General features: G+C 48.1%; 1 protein-coding gene across 1 annotated transcript in view; it reads left to right on the forward strand.

The window, feature by feature from the left end:
* The window catches only part of MUC2 (mucin 2, oligomeric mucus/gel-forming), a 65,700-nt gene that overhangs the window by 33,218 nt on the left and 7,935 nt on the right, over positions 1–24,547 (forward strand). Inside the window, exons 33-47 of the mRNA XM_074586820.1 lie at positions 1,514–1,993; positions 3,637–4,116; positions 5,251–5,856; positions 7,500–7,979; positions 9,623–10,102; positions 11,746–12,225; positions 13,870–14,349; positions 15,993–16,472; positions 18,646–19,592; positions 20,755–20,929; positions 21,490–21,737; positions 22,901–23,084; positions 23,216–23,420; positions 24,057–24,235; positions 24,486–24,488. Of these exons, the coding sequence (XP_074442921.1) occupies positions 1,514–1,993; positions 3,637–4,116; positions 5,251–5,856; positions 7,500–7,979; positions 9,623–10,102; positions 11,746–12,225; positions 13,870–14,349; positions 15,993–16,472; positions 18,646–19,592; positions 20,755–20,929; positions 21,490–21,737; positions 22,901–23,084; positions 23,216–23,420; positions 24,057–24,235; positions 24,486–24,488 (5,907 nt within the window). The remainder of the gene's footprint in view (positions 1–1,513; positions 1,994–3,636; positions 4,117–5,250; positions 5,857–7,499; positions 7,980–9,622; positions 10,103–11,745; positions 12,226–13,869; positions 14,350–15,992; positions 16,473–18,645; positions 19,593–20,754; positions 20,930–21,489; positions 21,738–22,900; positions 23,085–23,215; positions 23,421–24,056; positions 24,236–24,485; positions 24,489–24,547) is intronic.

Genomic DNA, 24,547 nt, shown 5'->3' on the forward strand with positions numbered 1-24,547 from the left:
GGTGCCCAAAGCTAGCCCTTGTGCTGTCTGTTTCAGAAGTGAGGAGGGTACTGGGCTACTGAGGAGGGTAGAAGACCTTGTGTTCCCTGACTCAGCAGGGCTCCGAGGAGGTTTTTCAGCCTGGTTCCTCTGCCGGTCTTAGGCAGATACCGAAGTGATGGGAAATCTTGCTTTTGCTGCTGGTGGACCTCGTCCTTCAGCTGGAGAGAATGTACTCAGCGTGACCTGTTTTGTGCGACGGTAGTGGGGCTTGGGTTTGTGGCAGTGCCATTTCAGGTGCTGTTTGGGCGCAGCTGTGCAGATTTTCTTCCCTTTCTTCTCTGGCGTTGCCTCTCTGGCAGCACTGCCACTGACCTGCAGTTGTGGCTGTAGGAAGCTTCGAAGGTTTTCCCCTGGCAGGGTCTGTGGAAAGGTTTCAGACTACGTGTTGGCCCTTGGTATGTGCCAAGGCTGTGGGCAGCCAGGTTCTCCCAGCATTCCCATGAGCGTTGTTGTCCATCCTACCCTGCACTGCTGGGAAGCAAGCTGACGTTTGGGCAGCAATGTGAGACCCCCTAACGTCCCAGTGAATCTGCCACTATGACAGTACGCCGCCCGTTCCTGTATTTCCTTCTGAACATGAAGGAGTTTGCCTTTCCTCACGCAAATGAGAACTAATTTTAGTCGAAGGACTGTCCGTGTGGACTGTGTGGGTAGCAGCAGTGTATCTTACTTCCTCCTATCCTCCAGCATTATGACTGCACTCTTATTATGCGCGCAGTGCTTCTCTGTCTACCATGTCTTACGTCATGCTGTAAAAGCACAAACAGATGGCTCTGAGGCTGGCCTCTGAGTGTCACGGACGGTTTACAAAATGCTAATCAAAACCTATTTTAAAGGAGCCTGCCCTAGGGCCCATGATGAAATCTGGCTTGGTCATGTGAGAGGGAAAAAGCAGAGACGTGAATTTGGGGTTCCTAGCATGCCAAAATAGCTTGTGGGTGAGTAGTCTTAGAGGCCTGGGAGTTAGGTATGGAACGCAGATTGCTGCAGCAGCTCCTCGATTTCAGTAGAATCAAATGGCTCTGAGCGTAATCAATGCTGGTATGAACAGGCCACATGAAGCAGCAGAGGGAACGGTGGTCTATCCGTAGAACACAGCATGAGAGCAATACAGAATTAACCAAAGGTTTCACCAATCAACTCAATGAATTCCCCTGGATTTAGAACCGCTGAACTCTTCTGTGCAATGTAAAGTCTTAACACTACAGGCGGGTGTTGCATGCGTCCAACATTGATCGCTGATAAAGTCTTTACATCAATGTCTCCCACGCAAGACGTAGGAGACTTTTTTTAGTTATCCCTCTGTTAGGCAAAAGCCATTACTAAAACAGGTTCTGCTTTATTGCCATCCAAGTACCCTATGCTTCGGTTTCTTGAATTCCATTTGCTTCTTAGAAAATGAAATGAGGTTAATAACAAATGTGATTTGCCTACTTAAAACAAAACACTCTGTTTTCTCCCTGTCTTGAAGAGGGTACAACGACTGAATCAGGAACATCGACAAAGACGAGTACTCCAGTTACTCCTTCAGCTACCCCACTGCCAACAACCAGAACGACAGAAACGGAAAGTTCGGTGTCTACCACAGGCACCACAATCCAACAGTCGACACCATCGGTACCAACAAGCACAGTGACGGTCACCACCTCCGGAGTCACTGAAACAGGAACGACCAGCAAACCCACCACTTCGGGACCCACACCCTCAGGATCCACTCCCCGCAGCACCACAGTAATAACAGAACCATCTACCCACGAGACCACTACCACCGGGACTAGCAGCCCTCCCACAGGATCACGGACCACCGCCATCAGCACCCCCACCAGCAGCACCCCGGGCACAACGACGACTGCTCCTGGCACACCAACACCCACCCCGACGACTACAAGCACATCCGTGCCCACACCAACATACACCACCTCCCTGCCATCTCCAACCACAACACCTGGAGGTACTTGTCTGGTCTGTGCTCTCATGTGTTGCCTTGCTGTAGGAGAAACGAAGGTCTGTGAGCACCTCAGCTTGTGCCTTCTGTATGGGATCAGGGGCGGGAGTAATTGTTGTGCGTTCCCTGAAGCGGCCGGTGCCCAAAGCTAGCCCTTGTGCTGTCTGTTTCAGAAGTGAGGAGGGTACTGGGCTACTGAGGAGGGTAGAAGACCTTGTGTTCCCTGACTCAGCAGGGCTCCGAGGAGGTTTTTCAGCCTGGTTCCTCTGCCGGTCTTAGGCAGATACCGAAGTGATGGGAAATCTTGCTTTTGCTGCTGGTGGACCTCGTCCTTCAGCTGGAGAGAATGTACTCAGCGTGACCTGTTTTGTGCGACGGTAGTGGGGCTTGGGTTTGTGGCAGTGCCATTTCAGGTGCTGTTTGGGCGCAGCTGTGCAGATTTTCTTCCCTTTCTTCTCTGGCGTTGCCTCTCTGGCAGCACTGCCACTGACCTGCAGTTGTGGCTGTAGGAAGCTTCGAAGGTTTTCCCCTGGCAGGGTCTGTGGAAAGGTTTCAGACTACGTGTTGGCCCTTGGTATGTGCCAAGGCTGTGGGCAGCCAGGTTCTCCCAGCATTCCCATGAGCGTTGTTGTCCATCCTACCCTGCACTGCTGGGAAGCAAGCTGACGTTTGGGCAGCAATGTGAGACCCCCTAACGTCCCAGTGAATCTGCCACTGTGACAGTACGCCGCCCGTTCCTGTATTTCCTTCTGAACATGAAGGAGTTTGCCTTTCCTCACGCAAATGAGAACTAATTTTAGTCGAAGGACTGTCCGTGTGGACTGTGTGGGTAGCAGCAGTGTATCTTACTTCCTCCTATCCTCCAGCATTATGACTGCACTCTTATTATGCGCGCAGTGCTTCTCTGTCTACCATGTCTTACGTCATGCTGCAAAAGCACAAACAGATGGCTCTGAGGCTGGCCTCTGAGTATCGCGAACGGTTTACAAAATGCTAATCAAAACCTATTTTAAAGGAGCCTGCCCTAGGGCCCATGATGAAATCTGGCTTGGTCATGTGAGAGGGAAAAAGCAGAGACGTGAATTTGGGGTTCCTAGCATGCCAAAATAGCTTGTGGGTGAGTAGTCTTAGAGGCCTGGGAGTTAGGTATGGAACGCAGATTGCTGCAGCAGCTCCTCGATTTCAGTAGAATCAAATGGCTCTGGGCATAATCAATGCTGGTATGAACAGGCCACATGAAGCAGCAGAGGGAACGGTGGTCTATCCGTAGAACACAGCATGAGAGCAATACAGAATTAACCAAAGGTTTCACCAATCAACTCAATGAATTCCCCTGGATTTAGAACCGCTGAACTCTTCTGTGCAATGTAAAGTCTTAACACTGCAGGCGGGTGTTGCATGCGTCCAACATTGATCGCTGATAAAGTCTTTCCATCAATGTCTCCCACGCAAGACGTAGGAGACTTTTTTAGTTATCCCTCTGTTAGGCAAAAGCCATTACTAAAACAGGTTCTGCTTTATTGCCATCCAAGTACCCTATACTTCGGTTTCTTGAATTCCATTTGCTTCTTAGAAAATGAAATGAGGTTAATAACAAATGCGATTTGCCTACTTAAAACAAAACACTCTGTTTTCTCCCTGTCTTGAAGAGGGTACAACGACTGAATCAGGAACATCGACAAAGACGAGTACTCCAGTTACTCCTTCAGCTACCCCACTGCCAACAACCAGAACGACAGAAACGGAAAGTTCGGTGTCTACCACAGGCACCACAATCCAACAGTCAACACCATCGGTACCAACAAGCACAGTGACGGTCACCACCTCCGGAGTCACTGAAACAGGAACGACCAGCAAACCCACCACTTCGGGACCCACACCCTCAGGATCCACTCCCCGCAGCACCACAATAATAACAGAACCATCTACCCACGAGACCACTACCACCGGGACTAGCAGCCCTCCCACAGGATCACGGACCACCGCCATCAGCACCCCCACCAGCAGCAGCCCGGGCACAACGACGACTGCTCCTGGCACACCAACACCCACCCCGACGACTACAAGCACATCCGTGCCCACACCAACATACACCACCTCCCTGCCATCTCCAGCCACAACACCTGGAGGTACTTGTCTGGTCTGTGCTCTCATGTGTTGCCTTGCTGTAGGAGAAACGAAGGTCTGTGAGCACCTCAGCTTGTGCCTTCTGTATGGGATCAGGGGCGGGAGTAATTGTTGTGCGTTCCCTGAAGCAGCTGGTGCCCAAAGCTAGCCCTTGTGCTGTCTCTTTCGGAAGTGAGGAGGGTACTGGGCTACTGAGGAGGGTAGAAGACCTTGTGTTCCCTGACTCAGCAGGGCTCCGAGGAGGTTTTTCAGCCTGGTTCCTCTGCCGGTCTTAGGCAGATACCGAAGTGATGGGAAATCTTGCTTTTGCTGCTGGTGGACCTCGTCCTTCAGCTGGAGAGAATGTACTCAGCGTGACCTGTTTTGTGCGACGGTAGTGGGGCTTGGGTTTGTGGCAGTGCCATTTCAGGTGCTGTTTGGGCGCAGCTGTGCGGATTTTCTTCCCTTTCTTCTCTGGCGCTGCCTCTGTGGTCGTTGCTGCCGCTCACCTGCAGTTCTGGCTGCACAAAGGTTTTCCCCTGGTAGGGTTTGGGATAAGGTTTCAGACCACAGGTTGCCCCTTGCTACAGCCCAGGGCTGTGGGCAGCCGTGTTCTCCCAGCATTCCCACGAGCGTTGTTCTCCAGCTGCTCGTGCTCTGCTGGGTAGCAAGTAGAGATGTTTTGGCAGCTGTGTGTACGCTGTGCCTCCTTCCTGTGTGGTCGCGAGCCTTCCCAGTGTTTGGTTTTGTCGCTGAGCGAGTGAGGTGGTGTGAAGGGCACAAGAAAGTGAGAGCGTGGCGGGAGTCCCTGCTTGGTCCTGCTCCACCTCATGTGTTGCCCTTATGTGAGTGGTTTGTGCAGAAGAGATGACCAATACAGCAATGTTCCCTAGCTGCCTGGGGCCACATACGCATGGCTCATGAGTGCCTGTGTCCTGATTTGGCCCTAGTGTGCTCTTTGTAGGGCTGAGAAGGAGAGGCCTGCCCACACAAGTGGGACTTGTTGAGGCCAAGGTTGGCTGACTGTGTAGCAGCTCCCGAGGGGCGCCCTTGAGTGTGGTGGATGTGCAGAGGACCAGGCGTGAGTGTGCTGTTGCCCCGGCTTGTTGTCTCTGTTCCGTCTGCTTCTAATTGTTGCTGTTCTTGTTGTCCCCCAGAGTGTTCCTGCGAGTGGACAGACTGGATTGATGTGAGTTACCCAGATGGTTCTGACAGAAACAGTGGTGACTACGAAACCTTTGAGAATATTCTGAAGAACGACCCCTCCTGGGTCTGCGCGAAGGTTGAGAATATTTCTTGCAGAGCAGAGAAATTCCCGGAGGTTGCCATTGAAGATTTAGGGCAGAAGGTGGAATGCAGTGTTGACAGAGGGCTTATCTGTAACAACAGCGATCAGCGCCCAGGTGGTATGGTACAGATACCGGTCTGCCTCAATTACGAGATCAGTGTCTGCTGCACTCCCGACCGACCAGACTGTATCCCCACTCCCACCCCGAGCACAACGACAACCACACCTTCATCCACAACGTCGTCTCTACCCACATCGACAACCGCACCAACGCCATCGGGGCCTCCCAGCAGCACCACAACCACCACCACCCCAACCACCACCACACCCCCCACCAGCACCACGACCAGCAGCACCCCAGGCACAACGACGACTGTTCCTGGCACACCAACACCCACCCCGACGACTACAAGCACATCCGTGCCCACACCAACATACACCACCTCCCTGCCATCTCCCACCACACCACCTAGAGGTACTTGTCTGGTCTGTGCTCTCATGTGTTGCCTTGCTGTAGGAGAAACGAAGGTCTGCGAGCACCTCAGCTTGTGCCTTCTGTATGGGATCAGGGGTGGGAGTAATTGTTGTGCGTTCCCTGAAGCGGCCGGTGCCCAAAGCTAGCCCTTGTGCTGTCTGTTTCAGAAGTGAGGAGGGTACTGGGCTACTGAGGAGGGTAGAAGACCTTGTGTTCCCTGACTCAGCAGGGCTCCGAGGAGGTTTTTCAGCCTGGTTCCTCTGCCGGTCTTAGGCAGATACCGAAGTGATGGGAAATCTTGCTTTTGCTGCTGGTGGACCTCGTCCTTCAGCTGGAGAGAATGTACTCAGCGTGACCTGTTTTGTGCGACGGTAGTGGGGCTTGGGTTTGTGGCAGTGCCATTTCAGGTGCTGTTTGGGCGCAGCTGTGCAGATTTTCTTCCCTTTCTTCTCTGGCGTTGCCTCTCTGGCAGCACTGCCACTGACCTGCAGTTGTGGCTGTAGGAAGCTTCGAAGGTTTTCCCCTGGCAGGGTCTGTGGAAAGGTTTCAGACTACGTGTTGGCCCTTGGTATGTGCCAAGGCTGTGGGCAGCCAGGTTCTCCCAGCATTCCCATGAGCGTTGTTGTCCATCTTACCCTGCACTGCTGGGAAGCAAGCTGACGTTTGGGCAGCAATGTGAGACCCCCTAACGTCCCAGTGAATCTGCCACTGTGACAGTACGCCGCCCGTTCCTGTATTTCCTTCTGAACATGAAGGAGTTTGCCTTTCCTCACGCAAATGAGAACTAATTTTAGTCAAAGGACTGTCCGTGTGGACCGTGTGGGTAGCAGCAGTGTATCTTACTTCCTCCTATCCTCCAGCATTATGACTGCACTCTTATTATGCGCGCAGTGCTTCTCTGTGTACCATGTCTTACGTCATGCTGTAAAAGCACAAACAGATGGCTCTGAGGCTGGCCTCTGAGTGTCACGGACGGTTTATAAAAAGCTAATCAAAACCTATTTTAAAGGAGCCTGCCTTAGGGCCCATGATGAAATCTGGCTTGGTCATGTGAGAAGGAAAAAGCAGAGACGTGAATTTGGGGTTCCTAGCATGCCAAAATAGCTTGTGGGTGAGTAGTCTTAGAGGCCTGGGAGTTAGGTATGGAACGCAGATTGCTGCAGCAGCTCCTCGATTTCAGTAGAATCAAATGGCTCTGAGCGTAATCAATGCTGGTATGAACAGGCCACATGAAGCAGCAGAGGGAACGGTGGTCTATCCGTAGAACACAGCATGAGAGCAATACAGAATTAACCAAAGGTTTCACCAATCAACTCAATGAATTCCCCTGGATTTAGAACCGCTGAACTCTTCTGTGCAATGTAAAGTCTTAACACTGCAGGCAGGTGTTGCATGCGTCCAACATTGATCGCTGATAAAGTCTTTCCATCAGTGTCTCCCACGCAAGACGTAGGAGACTTTTTTAGTTATCCCTCTGTTAGGCAAAAGCCATTACTAAAACAGGTTCTGCTTTATTGCCATCCAAGTACCCTATGCTTCGGTTTCTTGAATTCCATTTGCTTCTTAGAAAATGAAATGAGGTTAATAACAAATGCGATTTGCCTACTTAAAACAAAACACTCTGTTTTCTCCCTGTCTTGAAGAGGGTACAACGACTGAATCAGGAACATCGACAAAGACGAGTACTCCAGTTACTCCTTCAGCTACCCCACTGCCAACAACCAGAACGACAGAAACGGAAAGTTCGGTGTCTACCACAGGCACCACAATCCAACAGTCGACACCATCGGTACCAACAAGCACAGTGACAGTCACCACCTCCGGAGTCACTGAAACAGGAACGACCAGCAAACCCACCACTTCGGGACCCACACCCTCAGGATCCACTCCCCGCAGCACCACAGTAATAACAGAACCATCTACCCACGAGACCACTACCACCGGGACTAGCAGCCCTCCCACAGGATCACGGACCACCGCCATCAGCACCCCCACCAGCAGCACCCCGGGCACAACGACGACTGCTCCTGGCACACCAACACCCACCCCGACGACTACAAGCACATCCGTGCCCACACCAACATACACCACCTCCCTGCCATCTCCAACCACAACACCTGGAGGTACTTGTCTGGTCTGTGCTCTCATGTGTTGCCTTGCTGTAGGAGAAACGAAGGTCTGTGAGCACCTCAGCTTGTGCCTTCTGTATGGGATCAGGGGCGGGAGTAATTGTTGTGCGTTCCCTGAAGCGGCCGGTGCCCAAAGCTAGCCCTTGTGCTGTCTGTTTCAGAAGTGAGGAGGGTACTGGGCTACTGAGGAGGGTAGAAGACCTTGTGTTCCCTGACTCAGCAGGGCTCCGAGGAGGTTTTTCAGCCTGGTTCCTCTGCCGGTCTTAGGCAGATACCGAAGTGATGGGAAATCTTGCTTTTGCTGCTGGTGGACCTCGTCCTTCAGCTGGAGAGAATGTACTCAGCGTGACCTGTTTTGTGCGACGGTAGTGGGGCTTGGGTTTGTGGCAGTGCCATTTCAGGTGCTGTTTGGGCGCAGCTGTGCAGATTTTCTTCCCTTTCTTCTCTGGCGTTGCCTCTCTGGCAGCACTGCCACTGACCTGCAGTTGTGGCTGTAGGAAGCTTCGAAGGTTTTCCCCTGGCAGGGTCTGTGGAAAGGTTTCAGACTACGTGTTGGCCCTTGGTATGTGCCAAGGCTGTGGGCAGCCAGGTTCTCCCAGCATTCCCATGAGCGTTGTTGTCCATCCTACCCTGCACTGCTGGGAAGCAAGCTGACGTTTGGGCAGCAATGTGAGACCCCCTAACGTCCCAGTGAATCTGCCACTGTGACAGTACGCCGCCCGTTCCTGTATTTCCTTCTGAACATGAAGGAGTTTGCCTTTCCTCACGCAAATGAGAACTAATTTTAGTCAAAGGACTGTCCGTGTGGACCGTGTGGGTAGCAGCAGTGTATCTTACTTCCTCCTATCCTCCAGCATTATGACTGCACTCTTATTATGCGCACAGTGCTTCTCTGTGTACCATGTCTTACGTCATGCTGTAAAAGCACAAACAGATGGCTCTGAGGCTGGCCTCTGAGTGTCACGGACGGTTTATAAAAAGCTAATCAAAACCTATTTTAAAGGAGCCTGCCTTAGGGCCCATGATGAAATCTGGCTTGGTCATGTGAGAAGGAAAAAGCAGAGACGTGAATTTGGGGTTCCTAGCATGCCAAAATAGCTTGTGGGTGAGTAGTCTTAGAGGCCTGGGAGTTAGGTATGGAACGCAGATTGCTGCAGCAGCTGCTCGATTTCAGTAGAATCAAATGGCTCTGGGCATAATCAATGCTGGTATGAACAGGCCACATGAAGCAGCAGAGGGAACGGTGGTCTATCCGTAGAACACAGCATGAGAGCAATACAGAATTAACCAAAGGTTTCACCAATCAACTCAATGAATTCCCCTGGATTTAGAACCGCTGAACTCTTCTGTGCAATGTAAAGTCTTAACACTGCAGGTGGGTGTTGCATGCGTCCAACATTGATCGCTGATAAAGTCTTTCCATCAGTGTCTCCCACGCAAGACGTAGGAGACTTTTTTAGTTATCCCTCTGTTAGGCAAAAGCCATTACTAAAACAGGTTCTGCTTTATTGCCATCCAAGTACCCTATGCTTCGGTTTCTTGAATTCCATTTGCTTCTTAGAAAATGAAATGAGGTTAATAACAAATGCGATTTGCCTACTTAAAACAAAACACTCTGTTTTCTCCCTGTCTTGAAGAGGGTACAACGACTGAATCAGGAACATCGACAAAGACGAGTACTCCAGTTACTCCTTCAGCTACCCCACTGCCAACAACCAGAACGACAGAAACGGAAAGTTCGGTGTCTACCACAGGCACCACAATCCAACAGTCGACACCATCGGTACCAACAAGCACAGTGACAGTCACCACCTCCGGAGTCACTGAAACAGGAACGACCAGCAAACCCACCACTTCGGGACCCACACCCTCAGGATCCACTCCCCGCAGCACCACAGTAATAACAGAACCATCTACCCACGAGACCACTACCACCGGGACTAGCAGCCCTCCCACAGGATCACGGACCACCGCCATCAGCACCCCCACCAGCAGCACCCCGGGCACAACGACGACTGCTCCTGGCACACCAACACCCACCCCGACGACTACAAGCACATCCGTGCCCACACCAACATACACCACCTCCCTGCCATCTCCAACCACAACACCTGGAGGTACTTGTCTGGTCTGTGCTCTCATGTGTTGCCTTGCTGTAGGAGAAACGAAGGTCTGTGAGCACCTCAGCTTGTGCCTTCTGTATGGGATCAGGGGCGGGAGTAATTGTTGTGCGTTCCCTGAAGCGGCCGGTGCCCAAAGCTAGCCCTTGTGCTGTCTGTTTCAGAAGTGAGGAGGGTACTGGGCTACTGAGGAGGGTAGAAGACCTTGTGTTCCCTGACTCAGCAGGGCTCCAAGGAGGTTTTTCAGCCTGGTTCCTCTGCCGGTCTTAGGCAGATACCGAAGTGATGGGAAATCTTGCTTTTGCTGCTGGTGGACCTCGTCCTTCAGCTGGAGAGAATGTACTCAGCGTGACCTGTTTTGTGCGACGGTAGTGGGGCTTGGGTTTGTGGCAGTGCCATTTCAGGTGCTGTTTGGGCGCAGCTGTGCAGATTTTCTTCCCTTTCTTCTCTGGCGTTGCCTCTCTGGCAGCACTGCCACTGACCTGCAGTTGTGGCTGTAGGAAGCTTCGAAGGTTTTCCCCTGGCAGGGTCTGTGGAAAGGTTTCAGACTACGTGTTGGCCCTTGGTATGTGCCAAGGCTGTGGGCAGCCAGGTTCTCCCAGCATTCCCATGAGCGTTGTTGTCCATCCTACCCTGCACTGCTGGGAAGCAAGCTGACGTTTGGGCAGCAATGTGAGACCCCCTAACGTCCCAGTGAATCTGCCACTGTGACAGTACGCCGCCCGTTCCTGTATTTCCTTCTGAACATGAAGGAGTTTGCCTTTCCTCACGCAAATGAGAACTAATTTTAGTCGAAGGACTGTCCGTGTGGACTGTGTGGGTAGCAGCAGTGTATCTTACTTCCTCCTATCCTCCAGCATTATGACTGCACTCTTATTATGCGCGCAGTGCTTCTCTGTCTACCATGTCTTACGTCATGCTGCAAAAGCACAAACAGATGGCTCTGAGGCTGGCCTCTGAGTATCGCGAACGGTTTACAAAATGCTAATCAAAACCTATTTTAAAGGAGCCTGCCCTAGGGCCCATGATGAAATCTGGCTTGGTCATGTGAGAGGGAAAAAGCAGAGACGTGAATTTGGGGTTCCTAGCATGCCAAAATAGCTTGTGGGTGAGTAGTCTTAGAGGCCTGGGAGTTAGGTATGGAACGCAGATTGCTGCAGCAGCTCCTCGATTTCAGTAGAATCAAATGGCTCTGAGCGTAATCAATGCTGGTATGAACAGGCCACATGAAGCAGCAGAGGGAACGGTGGTCTATCCGTAGAACACAGCATGAGAGCAATACAGAATTAACCAAAGGTTTCACCAATCAACTCAATGAATTCCCCTGGATTTAGAACCGCTGAACTCTTCTGTGCAATGTAAAGTCTTAACACTGCAGGCGGGTGTTGCATGCGTCCAACATTGATCGCTGATAAAGTCTTTACATCAATGTCTCCCACGCAAGACGTAGGAGACTTTTTTAGTTATCCCTCTGTTAGGCAAAAGCCATTACTAAAACAGGTTCTGCTTTATTGCCATCCAAGTACCCTATGCTTCGGTTTCTTGAATTCCATTTGCTTCTTAGAAAATGAAATGAGGTTAATAACAAATGCGATTTGCCTACTTAAAACAAAACACTCTGTTTTCTCCCTGTCTTGAAGAGGGTACAACGACTGAATCAGGAACATCGACAAAGACGAGTACTCCAGTTACTCCTTCAGCTACCCCACTGCCAACAACCAGAACGACAGAAACGGAAAGTTCGGTGTCTACCACAGGCACCACAATCCAACAGTCGACACCATCGGTACCAACAAGCACAGTGACGGTCACCACCTCCGGAGTCACTGAAACAGGAACGACCAGCAAACCCACCACTTCGGGACCCACACCCTCAGGATCCACTCCCCGCAGCACCACAGTAATAACAGAACCATCTACCCACGAGACCACTACCACCGGGACTAGCAGCCCTCCCACAGGATCACGGACCACCGCCATCAGCACCCCCACCAGCAGCACCCCGGGCACAACGACGACTGCTCCTGGCACACCAACACCCACCCCGACGACTACAAGCACATCCGTGCCCACACCAACATACACCACCTCCCTGCCATCTCCAACCACAACACCTGGAGGTACTTGTCTGGTCTGTGCTCTCATGTGTTGCCTTGCTGTAGGAGAAACGAAGGTCTGTGAGCACCTCAGCTTGTGCCTTCTGTATGGGATCAGGGGCGGGAGTAATTGTTGTGCGTTCCCTGAAGCGGCCGGTGCCCAAAGCTAGCCCTTGTGCTGTCTGTTTCAGAAGTGAGGAGGGTACTGGGCTACTGAGGAGGGTAGAAGACCTTGTGTTCCCTGACTCAGCAGGGCTCCAAGGAGGTTTTTCAGCCTGGTTCCTCTGCCGGTCTTAGGCAGATACCGAAGTGATGGGAAATCTTGCTTTTGCTGCTGGTGGACCTCGTCCTTCAGCTGGAGAGAATGTACTCAGCGTGACCTGTTTTGTGCGACGGTAGTGGGGCTTGGGTTTGTGGCAGTGCCATTTCAGGTGCTGTTTGGGCGCAGCTGTGCAGATTTTCTTCCCTTTCTTCTCTGGCGTTGCCTCTCTGGCAGCACTGCCACTGACCTGCAGTTGTGGCTGTAGGAAGCTTCGAAGGTTTTCCCCTGGCAGGGTCTGTGGAAAGGTTTCAGACTACGTGTTGGCCCTTGGTATGTGCCAAGGCTGTGGGCAGCCAGGTTCTCCCAGCATTCCCATGAGCGTTGTTGTCCATCCTACCCTGCACTGCTGGGAAGCAAGCTGACGTTTGGGCAGCAATGTGAGACCCCCTAACGTCCCAGTGAATCTGCCACTGTGACAGTACGCCGCCCGTTCCTGTATTTCCTTCTGAACATGAAGGAGTTTGCCTTTCCTCACGCAAATGAGAACTAATTTTAGTCGAAGGACTGTCCGTGTGGACTGTGTGGGTAGCAGCAGTGTATCTTACTTCCTCCTATCCTCCAGCATTATGACTGCACTCTTATTATGCGCGCAGTGCTTCTCTGTCTACCATGTCTTACGTCATGCTGCAAAAGCACAAACAGATGGCTCTGAGGCTGGCCTCTGAGTATCGCGAACGGTTTACAAAATGCTAATCAAAACCTATTTTAAAGGAGCCTGTCCTAGGGCCCATGATGAAATCTGGCTTGGTCATGTGAGAGGGAAAAAGCAGAGACGTGAATTTGGGGTTCCTAGCATGCCAAAATAGCTTGTGGGTGAGTAGTCTTAGAGGCCTGGGAGTTAGGTATGGAACGCAGATTGCTGCAGCAGCTCCTCGATTTCGGTAGAATCAAATGGCTCTGGGCATAATCAATGCTGGTATGAACAGGCCACATGAAGCAGCAGAGGGAACGGTGGTCTATCCGTAGAACACAGCATGAGAGCAATACAGAATTAACCAAAGGTTTCACCAATCAACTCAATGAATTCCCCTGGATTTAGAACCGCTGAACTCTTCTGTGCAATGTAAAGTCTTAACACTGCAGGTGGGTGTTGCATGCGTCCAACATTGATCGCTGATAAAGTCTTTACATCAATGTCTCCCACGCAAGACGTAGGAGACTTTTTTTAGTTATCCCTCTGTTAGGCAAAAGCCATTACTAAAACAGGTTCTGCTTTATTGCCATCCAAGTACCCTATGCTTCGGTTTCTTGAATTCCATTTGCTTCTTAGAAAATGAAATGAGGTTAATAACAAATGCGATTTGCCTACTTAAAACAAAACACTCTGTTTTCTCCCTGTCTTGAAGAGGGTACAACGACTGAATCAGGAACATCGACAAAGACGAGTACTCCAGTTACTCCTTCAGCTACCCCACTGCCAACAACCAGAACGACAGAAACGGAAAGTTCGGTGTCTACCACAGGCACCACAATCCAACAGTCGACACCATCGGTACCAACAAGCACAGTGACAGTCACCACCTCCGGAGTCACTGAAACAGGAACGACCAGCAAACCCACCACTTCGGGACCCACACCCTCAGGATCCACTCCCCGCAGCACCACAGTAATAACAGAACCATCTACCCACGAGACCACTACCACCGGGACTAGCAGCCCTCCCACAGGATCACGGACCACCGCCATCAGCACCCCCACCAGCAGCACCCCGGGCACAACGACGACTGCTCCTGGCACACCAACACCCACCCCGACGACTACAAGCACATCCGTGCCCACACCAACATACACCACCTCCCTGCCATCTCCAACCACAACACCTGGAGGTACTTGTCTGGTCTGTGCTCTCATGTGTTGCCTTGCTGTAGGAGAAACGAAGGTCTGTGAGCACCTCAGCTTGTGCCTTCTGTATGGGATCAGGGGCGGGAGTAATTGTTGTGCGTTCCCTGAAGCGGCCGGTGCCCAAAGCTAGCCCTTGTGCTGTCTGTTTCGGAAGTGAGGAGGGTACTGGGCTACTGAGGAGGGTAGAAGACCTTGTGTTCCCTGACTCAGCAGGGCTCCGAGGAGGTTTTTCAGCCTGGTTCCTCTGCCGGTCTTAGGCAGATACCGAAGTGATGGGAAATCTTGCTTTTGCTGCTGGTGGACCTCGTCCTTCAGCTGGAGAGAATGTACTCAGCGTGACCTGTTTTGTGCGACGGTAGTGGGGCTTGGGTTTGTGGCAGTGCCATTTCAGGTGCTGTTTGGGCGCAGCTGTGCAGATTTTCTTCCCTTTCTTCTCTGGCGTTGCCTCTCTGGCAGCACTGCCACTGACCTGCAGTTGTGGCTGTAGGAAGCTTCGAAGGTTTTCCCCTGGCAGGGTCTGTGGAAAGGTTTCAGACTACGTGTTGGCCCTTGGTATGTGCCAAGGCTGTGGGCAGCCAGGTTCTCCCAGCATTCCCATGAGCGTTGTTGTCCATCTTACCCTGCACTGCTGGGAAGCAAGCTGACGTTTGGGCAGCAATGTGAGACCCCCTAACGTCCCAGTGAATCTGCCACTGTGACAGTACGCCGCCCGTTCCTGTATTTCCTTCTGAACATGAAGGAGTTTGCCTTTCCTCACGCAAATGAGAACTAATTTTAGTCAAAGGACTGTCCGTGTGGACCGTGTGGGTAGCAGCAGTGTATCTTACTTCCTCCTATCCTCCAGCATTATGACTGCACTCTTATTATGCGCGCAGTGCTTCTCTGTGTACCATGTCTTACGTCATGCTGTAAAAGCACAAACAGATGGCTCTGAGGCTGGCCTCTGAGTGTCACGGACGGTTTATAAAAAGCTAATCAAAACCTATTTTAAAGGAGCCTGCCTTAGGGCCCATGATGAAATCTGGCTTGGTCATGTGAGAAGGAAAAAGCAGAGACGTGAATTTGGGGTTCCTAGCATGCCAAAATAGCTTGTGGGTGAGTAGTCTTAGAGGCCTGGGAGTTAGGTATGGAACGCAGATTGCTGCAGCAGCTCCTCGATTTCAGTAGAATCAAATGGCTCTGGGCATAATCAATGCTGGTATGAACAGGCCACATGAAGCAGCAGAGGGAACGGTGGTCTATCCGTAGAACACAGCATGAGAGCAATACAGAATTAACCAAAGGTTTCACCAATCAACTCAATGAATTCCCCTGGATTTAGAACCGCTGAACTCTTCTGTGCAATGTAAAGTCTTAACACTGCAGGCAGGTGTTGCATGCGTCCAACATTGATCGCTGATAAAGTCTTTCCATCAGTGTCTCCCACGCAAGACGTAGGAGACTTTTTTAGTTATCCCTCTGTTAGGCAAAAGCCATTACTAAAACAGGTTCTGCTTTATTGCCATCCAAGTACCCTATGCTTCGGTTTCTTGAATTCCATTTGCTTCTTAGAAAATGAAATGAGGTTAATAACAAATGCGATTTGCCTACTTAAAACAAAACACTCTGTTTTCTCCCTGTCTTGAAGAGGGTACAACGACTGAATCAGGAACATCGACAAAGACGAGTACTCCAGTTACTCCTTCAGCTACCCCACTGCCAACAACCAGAACGACAGAAACGGAAAGTTTGGTGTCTACCACAGGCACCACAATCCAACAGTCGACACCATCGGTACCAACAAGCACAGTGACGGTCACCACCTCCGGAGTCACTGAAACAGGAACGACCAGCAAACCCACCACTTCGGGACCCACACCCTCAGGATCCACTCCCCGCAGCACCACAATAATAACAGAACCATCTACCCACGAGACCACTACCACCGGGACTAGCAGCCCTCCCACAGGATCACGGACCACCGCCATCAGCACCCCCACCAGCAGCACCCCGGGCACAACGACGACTGTTCCGGGCACACCAACACGGACCCCCATTACTAGAAGCACATCCCGAACACCAGTAATAATCACCAAAACGCCGCATCCTCCGACTACACTACCACAACGTAATTTTCTTCCTGCATTGTTATTTATTGCTTTGCTAATTGAGAAATCAAGGTGTATTGGAGTGTTAATGTGGGACTTAATTTTTGTAATCTGAAGTAGTGTAGTTTATGTATATTTTATAAAAAATCATGAAGTCCTAGAAGAATTTGGATTGGAAGGGACCTTTTAAGGGATCTTTTAGTCCTACCCCTGTGCTATGGGTAGGATCATCTTTCACTGTATCAGGTTCCTCTGAGCCCCATTCAACACGAGCTTGAGTGCTTCCAGTGCATGGGCGTCCACAACTTCTCTGTGAAATCCATTGCAGTGTCTCACAGTCCCTCATCATAAAAAATTTTTTCATTATGTCCAATCTAAACCTACCCTCTTTCACTTTAAAACTCTTTGCCCTTGGTCTGTAACTACAGGCTTTGGTAAAAAGTGTCTATCTGTCTTTCATATAAGCCAGCATTATATAGTGAAAGGCTGCAATAAGGTCTTCCTGGAGACTTCTCCCAGCTGAACAACTCGAACTCTCTATGCCTCTTTTAATAGGGAAGGTGTTCTAGCCCTCTGATCATTTTTGTGTCCCTCCTCTGGACCTGCTTAAACAGTTTCAGGTCTGTCTTCTACTTGTGACCCCAGAGCTGGAAGCAGTACTCCAGGTGGGGTCTCATGAGAGTGGACTAGAATGGGTCCTGGACTGAGCTTTTCATTTAGGAGAGAGAGTGAACAACATATTTCTGGTACTTGGCTCCGTTCCTTTGATTATCAGTAACAGTAGGAGGTTTTTCATCCTGGTGCCTCTACATGGCTTAAGCAGATACTGAACTGATGGGAAGTCTTGCTTTTGCTGCTGTTGGACCTTGTCCTTCAGCTGGAGAGAATGTACTCAGCGTGACCTGTTTTATGCGATGGTAGTGGGGCTTGGGTTTGTGGCAGTGCCATTTCAGGTGCTGTTTGGGCGCAGCTGTGCGGATTTTCTTCCCTTTCTTCTCTGGCGTTGCCTCTCTGGCAGCACTGCCACTGACCTGCAGTTGTGGCTGTAGGAAGCTTCGAAGGTTTTCCCCTGGCAGGGTCTGTGGAAAGGTTTCAGACTACGTGTTGGCCCTTGGTATGTGCCAAGGCTGTGGGTAGCCAGGTTCTCCCAGCATTCCCATGAGCGTTGTTGTCCATCCTACCCTGCACTGCTGGGAAGCAAGCTGACGTTTGGGCAGCAATGTGAGACCCCCTAACGTCCCAGTGAATCTGCCACTGTGACAGTACGCCGCCCGTTCCTGTATTTCCTTCTGAACATGAAGGAGTTTGCCTTTCCTCACGCAAATGAGAACTAATTTTAGTCGAAGGACTGTCCGTGTGGACTGTGTGGGTAGCAGCAGTGTATCTTACTTCCTCCTATCCTCCAGCATTATGACTGCACTCTTATTATGCGCGCAGTGCTTCTCTGTCTACCACGTGCCTCTTACGTCATGCTGTAAAAGCACAAACAGATGGCTCTGAGGCTGGCCTCTGAGTATCGCAAACTGTTTATAAAATGCTAATCAAAACGTATTTTAAAGGAGCCTGCCTTAGGGCCCATGATGAAATCTGGCTTGGTCATGTGAGAGGGAAAAAGCAGAGACGTGAATTTGGGGTTCCTAGCATGCCAAAATAGCTTGTGGGTGAGTAGTCTTAGAGGCCTGGGAGTTAGGTATGGAACGCAGATTGCTGCAGCAGCTCCTCGATTTCAGTAGAATCAAATGGCTCTGGGCATAATCAATGCTGGTATGAACAGGCCACATGAAGCAGCAGAGGGAACGGTGGTCTATCCGTAGAACACAGCATGAGAGCAATACAGAATTAACCAAAGGTTTCACCAATCAACTCAATGAATTCCCCTGGATTTAGAACCGCTGAACTCTTCTGTGCAATGTAAAGTCTTAACACTGCAGGCGGGTGTTGCATGTGTCCAACATTGATCGCTGATAAAGTCTTTACATCAATGTCTCCCACGCAAGACGTAGGAGACTTTTTTAGTTATCCCTCTGTTAGGCAAAAGCCATTAATAAAACAGGTTCTGCTTTATTGCCATCCAAGTACCCTATGCTTCGGTTTCCTGAATTCCATTTGCTTCTTAGAAAATGAAATGAGGTTAATAACAAATGCGATTTGCCTACTTAAAACAAAACACTCTGTTTTCTCCCTGTCTTGAAGAGGGTACAGTGACTGAATCAGGAACATCGACAAAGACGAGTACTCCAGTTACTCCTTCGGCTACCCCACTGCCAACAACCAGAACGACAGAAACGGAAAGTTTGGTGTCTACCACAGGCACCACAATCCAACAGTCGACACCATCGGTACCAACAAGCACAGTGACAGTCACCACCTCCGGAGTCACTGAAACAGGAACGACCAGCAAACCCACCACTTCGGGACCCACACCCTCAGGATCCACTCCCCGCAGCACCACAATAATAACAGAACCATCTACCCACGAGACCACTACCACCGGGACTAGCAGCCCTCCCACAGGATCACGGACCACCACCATCACCACCACAACCTCAGGACCATCTTCACCAATGTCTACAGCGAGTACTACTTCATCACCACCACCAGAATCAACAAGCACAGTGATAGTCACCACCTCTGGAGTCACTGAAACAGGAACGACCAGCAAAGCCACCACTTCAGGCCCCACACCCTCAGGATCCACTCCCCACAGCACCACGATAGTAACTGAATTTGGCAGCACAATGACGGCCACTGCATCTCACACTACTTTAACAAGATCAACTACCTTCCCTGCCACCACAACTTCAGGACCATCCTCTGTAGAGTCTACTGCTAGTACTACTGTATCTCTGCCATCATTATCAACCAGCCCCACGTCAGTCACCACCTCTGGTACAACGCCAACAGAATCTTTTACCACAACGTCGGGAACAACCTCTAGGAATTTTACCGCAATCACTGCGACCACCACTACCTCTGAAATTGTTTCCACTGGCTCAGCTGGTACTTCTGGGCCTACTGCAACATCAAGTGCAGTCACCATTTCAGGAAGTTCTACACACAGTAGAGTTACTCCACCCAGTCCTCCAAGTTCAACTACAAGTCCAAAAAATTGTACCATTTCACCTAATGAATCTTATGCAGTGAGTAGATTTCATGAGTTTTTTTAGCATTCTTCTGTGGATGGAGACTAGGCACATAATTTCAATGCTAATAACATACATAGTATGTATTAATCTGGATAGAAATGGAAGTATCAGTCTATTCTGTTTCTTTCTGCTTTCTTGGGTATCAGCATAACTTCCAATGATGTTCGTTCAGATTGATAGCTTATGTACTGCTAGTAGTTCTTCAAGGATAGTTTTGAAAAGGCTTCCTTCAAGGAATTAGGTCACACCTCAATGTTTTTCTTTATTGTAGGATAGCTTTGATGAACACATAACCAAGGGCTAAGTGGTGCTAAATTATCTTTTCTGTTTCTGCCTTTGAATAGGTTGAGAGTGGGGAAAAGTTGTGTGTTTACAGTGCAGCCCAACAAGAAACCACAGGGCTATTCTGAGTTTGGAATGAGTCATACTTGGTTGTAGTCTGGTTTCAGGAGAGGACTGGGAAACAGATCACCACATTCAAATGCTCATGAAATTTGACTCCGAATTCTGAGTTTTTGGAACCTTCCACCTCTGACACAGACAAGCTAATGTCTTATGCATTTCTAAAGCCTCCTCACAGCTTAGATGTCTACTAACTTGCTCAGTAAATCTGCAAGGATAAAAATTATACATGGCTGAAAAACTGGTGGAAGATAGGAAAAATGCATACAATCACAATGCATGCAAATGATCACCTTAGACATTACTCCCCAAATAGCTGATGTTACTGTAGCTTTAGCTGTTAATCTGTTTTAGGCATTCGTGGAAGGGGATTGATCATATATTGATCACTGATCAGTGTCTTTCACTGTTGATTAGAGAGGGACTCCAGGTGATGAGATTAGATCGGACATCTAACTTTTAGATAGCTGAAACAAAAAAAAGGGCAATTCCCACTTCAGGTTACTGGCTTGGCTTTTTAAGTAATGCTTTTCACTTAGCAGCTCGCAGTAGTGCTAGGCTATGTTGCAGGCCTTGATGGTGCTGACTTCTGCACTTCCTTCCCATTTTCAGACTTCTGGTGGGGAAAAAATTGTCAATAAACGTACGGCATTTTAAAATTTTGCAAAAGATATTCAAGCATAACTGTTGTCAGCCTGACTGCTTCATAAGGTTTCTCTCTCTCTTCCTCCTCCCCCTCTCTTTCCAAACACAGCCAGGTGACTCATGGTGGCTCTGTAACTGCACTAATGCAATATGTATAGAAGACAATATAATCCAGTTGGTTCCCATAATCTGTAATCCACCTCCTAAACCTACATGTGCCAATGGGCTTTCTCCTGTGCCAGTCGTTGATAAGGATGGATGCTGTTGGCACTGGGAGTGTGATTGTAAGTATATATTTTGTTGAATATTTTATCTCCCGTGGGAACAACACTAGTGTCAGGAGCAGCAATATTTATCAGGGGACAAGTATCGCACAAGACTGTGACCCTCGGATTTCTAGTGTTGGTTTGTTTGGAGTGCTTAATTGGTTCTTTTAACCCAGGTGGGGGCTTTTACTTAGTTTGCCATCATTTCTTTGTAACTGTTGTGCTTGCAGAATAAATTGGTCTCCCAAGGCAGGATTTAGCTGCCCAGATGCAGGCCTCGATAGGCTAGAAGCCTACATACAAGTTACTTGTTCAGACTATAAGTAAAGGTATATCTAGGGTGCAGTTAATCCTATTCTCGGTTGTCTATCAGAAAGAAGTCAGATGAACTGTGCCCTGAAAGTGCCTGTTTTTCTCTATTATTGATGAGTTCTAGATAATGAGCTCATGCATTGACATATACACTTTAAATGCTTAAAGTTCGATGAGGTGAATCCCACACCTACAGATTTTGTTTGTGGTCTGATCTGATTCTGTATGTTGCCATAAGAAGCTAACCTAACTGTATGTTTTTGTAGGCTACTGCACTGGCTGGGGAGACCCACATTACATGACTTTTGATGGTCTGTACTACAGCTATCAAGGGAATTGTACATATGTCCTTGTGGAAGAGATTAATAAGGAAGTTGACAACTTTGGTGTTTACATTGATAACTACCATTGTGACACACGGGATGTAGTCTCCTGTCCTCGAACGATCATTGTGAGACATGAGACTCAGGAAGTGCGCATAGCAACAGTCAAACCAAATACCCTACAAGTAGAGGTATTAGAGAATATTACATTTGATTTCTTGGTTAAAATATCAATACAGCATCAACCTGATAATTATATTCACAATGTTAGGAAAAAACATTAAAAAGGAATCTAAGTTTTAGATTTAATACCAGTTTGGATTATAAAATAAGACTGCTTTGAAGGACTGCTTTTTTGACTCTGAATATGGGGAAAAATTTCTACAAGTTATTCCGTTTTCTATCTCAAATATTTGCAGTGCCTTATCTCTCCTAAATACATAAACATGGACAAATTGCTAAGAGTTAAGAATATAAAATAAATTAATTTATAGGTAATATTAACCTAACAAAGGAAGAGAATAAACGTTGAATGGAGTATAAAACATAAACTAGTCATAACAATAAAGTACTGGGCTTAAGCATTTTTTAAAAGTACCACTACTAGTGATTGGTGTCACCTTTTGAATTTTTTCAGAATCGGGGCTCTTATGTGCTTATTCCATTGCCAAATGTGATGCCCCAGCTATGGGGTTTCAAAATTGGGTGAGAAGTGTTTGGTTTTAGGCTTTTATGGGGTTTATTTGGTTTATTTTTGTACATTACTGTGTGGGAATTTTACAAGTTAGGTTACAGCATATTGTTGAAAATTTGTAACATTTAGCCCTCTTTTTTTTTTTCAAAGCAAGAAAATCTACCGTTGTTGAGTAAAAGTAGCAGTGTTAGTTCCATGGGTATACCATGGCTACTGTATTTAAATAAATAATACAGATTTTGGCTGATTTCTGTCATTTAATTTTCCTACGAGCATGTTCCCTTTATGCCAAATAAGGCATAAGTAACTTGCCAAAAGGCCAAGTAACTGTGTGCACTAGGAATTTAGGAGAATTTTATATTGCATTTTCACGAGGTGTCCTCAATGCCATAGTCACTCTAATAAGTCTGTTTAATTTAGCTAGTTTAAACTCTGAATTTTAGCTTAGTTTATCAGTAGCTGATAGGCTTTTTCTTTGTCTCAGAGATGAAAAGTTTGACTTCCAGTAACATAAAAGGAAACACAGGGACATTTATTACACACTAAAAGCACATTATTTGCCTTTACATTCTATCTCCAATGCAAAGTAATGAACAATCAATTGTTTTCTAAAGTCAAACTAAATAGATGTCTCTTTTCTGTTTTCTTTTTATTTATTAGGTGACAGTAAACAAACAGCCAGTGGCTTTGCCTTATAAAAAATTTGGCGTGAGCATCTATGAGTCAGGCATAAATCATGTAGTGGAAATTCCTGAACTGAAAATGAATGTGACCTACAATGGCTTGTCCTTCTCTATCAGAATGCCCTACAGCCGGTTTGGCAACAACACTCATGGGCAGTGTGGTAAGGCTTACTTTTGTAATTTCTGTACTCTCAGAAAACTACAAACAGGTAAATGACAGCCCTGCCACAAAGATTAATGGAATTTGATAACAAATCTGTGAGTGAATTCTTTTTCACCTTACCAATTTTAGGTGTTTGCAATAACAATACAGCAGATGACTGCATGTTGCCAAACGGAAACATTGCAGAAAACTGTGAAACCATGGCAGACCATTGGCAAGTTGTTGATCCCTCCAAACCACAGTGCTCTCCAGGCCTAAATCCTACAAAACCACCTATCACAACGCCAGCGGAGTCTTGCAAAAATTTTACCATCTGCGAGCTTCTTTTGGGAAGGTAGGCATTCCTCTGGGGTTTATAAGCCTTTGATCTTCAAATTCAGTGGCAATTTTAGGGTTCATTTCTCAATAAAAAGTGTTTCTAATTACTGCTCCATTTCTTGTAGCTTTGTGTGTTGCTTCCATTCCTTTTACTGTTTCTAGGTGTTATTCTTTGCTGATAGTTTGCTTCCAACCCTCTGACTCCTCCATTAACCTTTTTTGATGTTCTCACGTTCTTTTATGCTCTCTGCCCTCCACTGTCCTATGCTTTTACCTTTTCCCACGCTAACTTAGCAGAAAACAGAGTCCAACTGAAAACAGAGGTCTTAATTTTTACAATGCTGTGTCAGAATTAAAAAAATATAATACTAAAAAAAAATCTCTTCAGAAAAGTAGTTCATGGTTACACTCAATAATATTCATGTAGCTTCTGGACAGAAAATACTGGTCCCTAAGTGTTTTGTAGGTGAGGGGAGAGTACTTTAAGATAGGTTGAGAGGTTACAATCTAGATAAATGCTCTTAGTAAAAATCTCTCAGTCCTTGTTCGCATCTCCTTAAGCATTGCTGTTGCCACATTATAACGTGTCAAGCACATTGAAGAATTCATGGATTATTCAGTAACTAATAATGATAAATGTTTCTGTTTCTAGTGTATTTGAACCATGCCATAGCTTTGTCCGGCCTGAAAGGTACTATGCAGCCTGCCTTTTTGATAGTTGTGCACTTCCCGGCTTAGACCTGGAGTGCTCAAGTCTGCAGGTCTATGCTGCCACCTGTGCTGATCAAAGTGTATGCATTGACTGGAGAAGTCATACCAATGGTGTTTGCTGTAAGTATTTGGCCATTTACCTTGATCTATTAGAAGAGCTTGTATGGAATTTTTTTTGGCAATAATGTCCTAACGGTAAGTCACATTACTTTCTGAGCGATGAAGACACCAATAAATCACACCAGCTGCTTTCCTTAAGTAATTTTACAGGTAATATTTTTAACAATGGAAATAATAAATGAGCCTGCAAAAATATACATCGGTTGACTGTGCCAGAAACATCTGTATACTGATACTTTTTTGTACACAGGCGGTTTTGTGTTTTGCGGGCATCAGCAGATCACTCTGTATTTAGTCACATAGGCAATCATT

Source organism: Larus michahellis, chromosome 4, assembly GCF_964199755.1.
Source record: "Larus michahellis chromosome 4, bLarMic1.1, whole genome shotgun sequence".
In the NCBI taxonomy this organism is placed as follows: Eukaryota; Metazoa; Chordata; class Aves; order Charadriiformes; family Laridae; genus Larus; species Larus michahellis.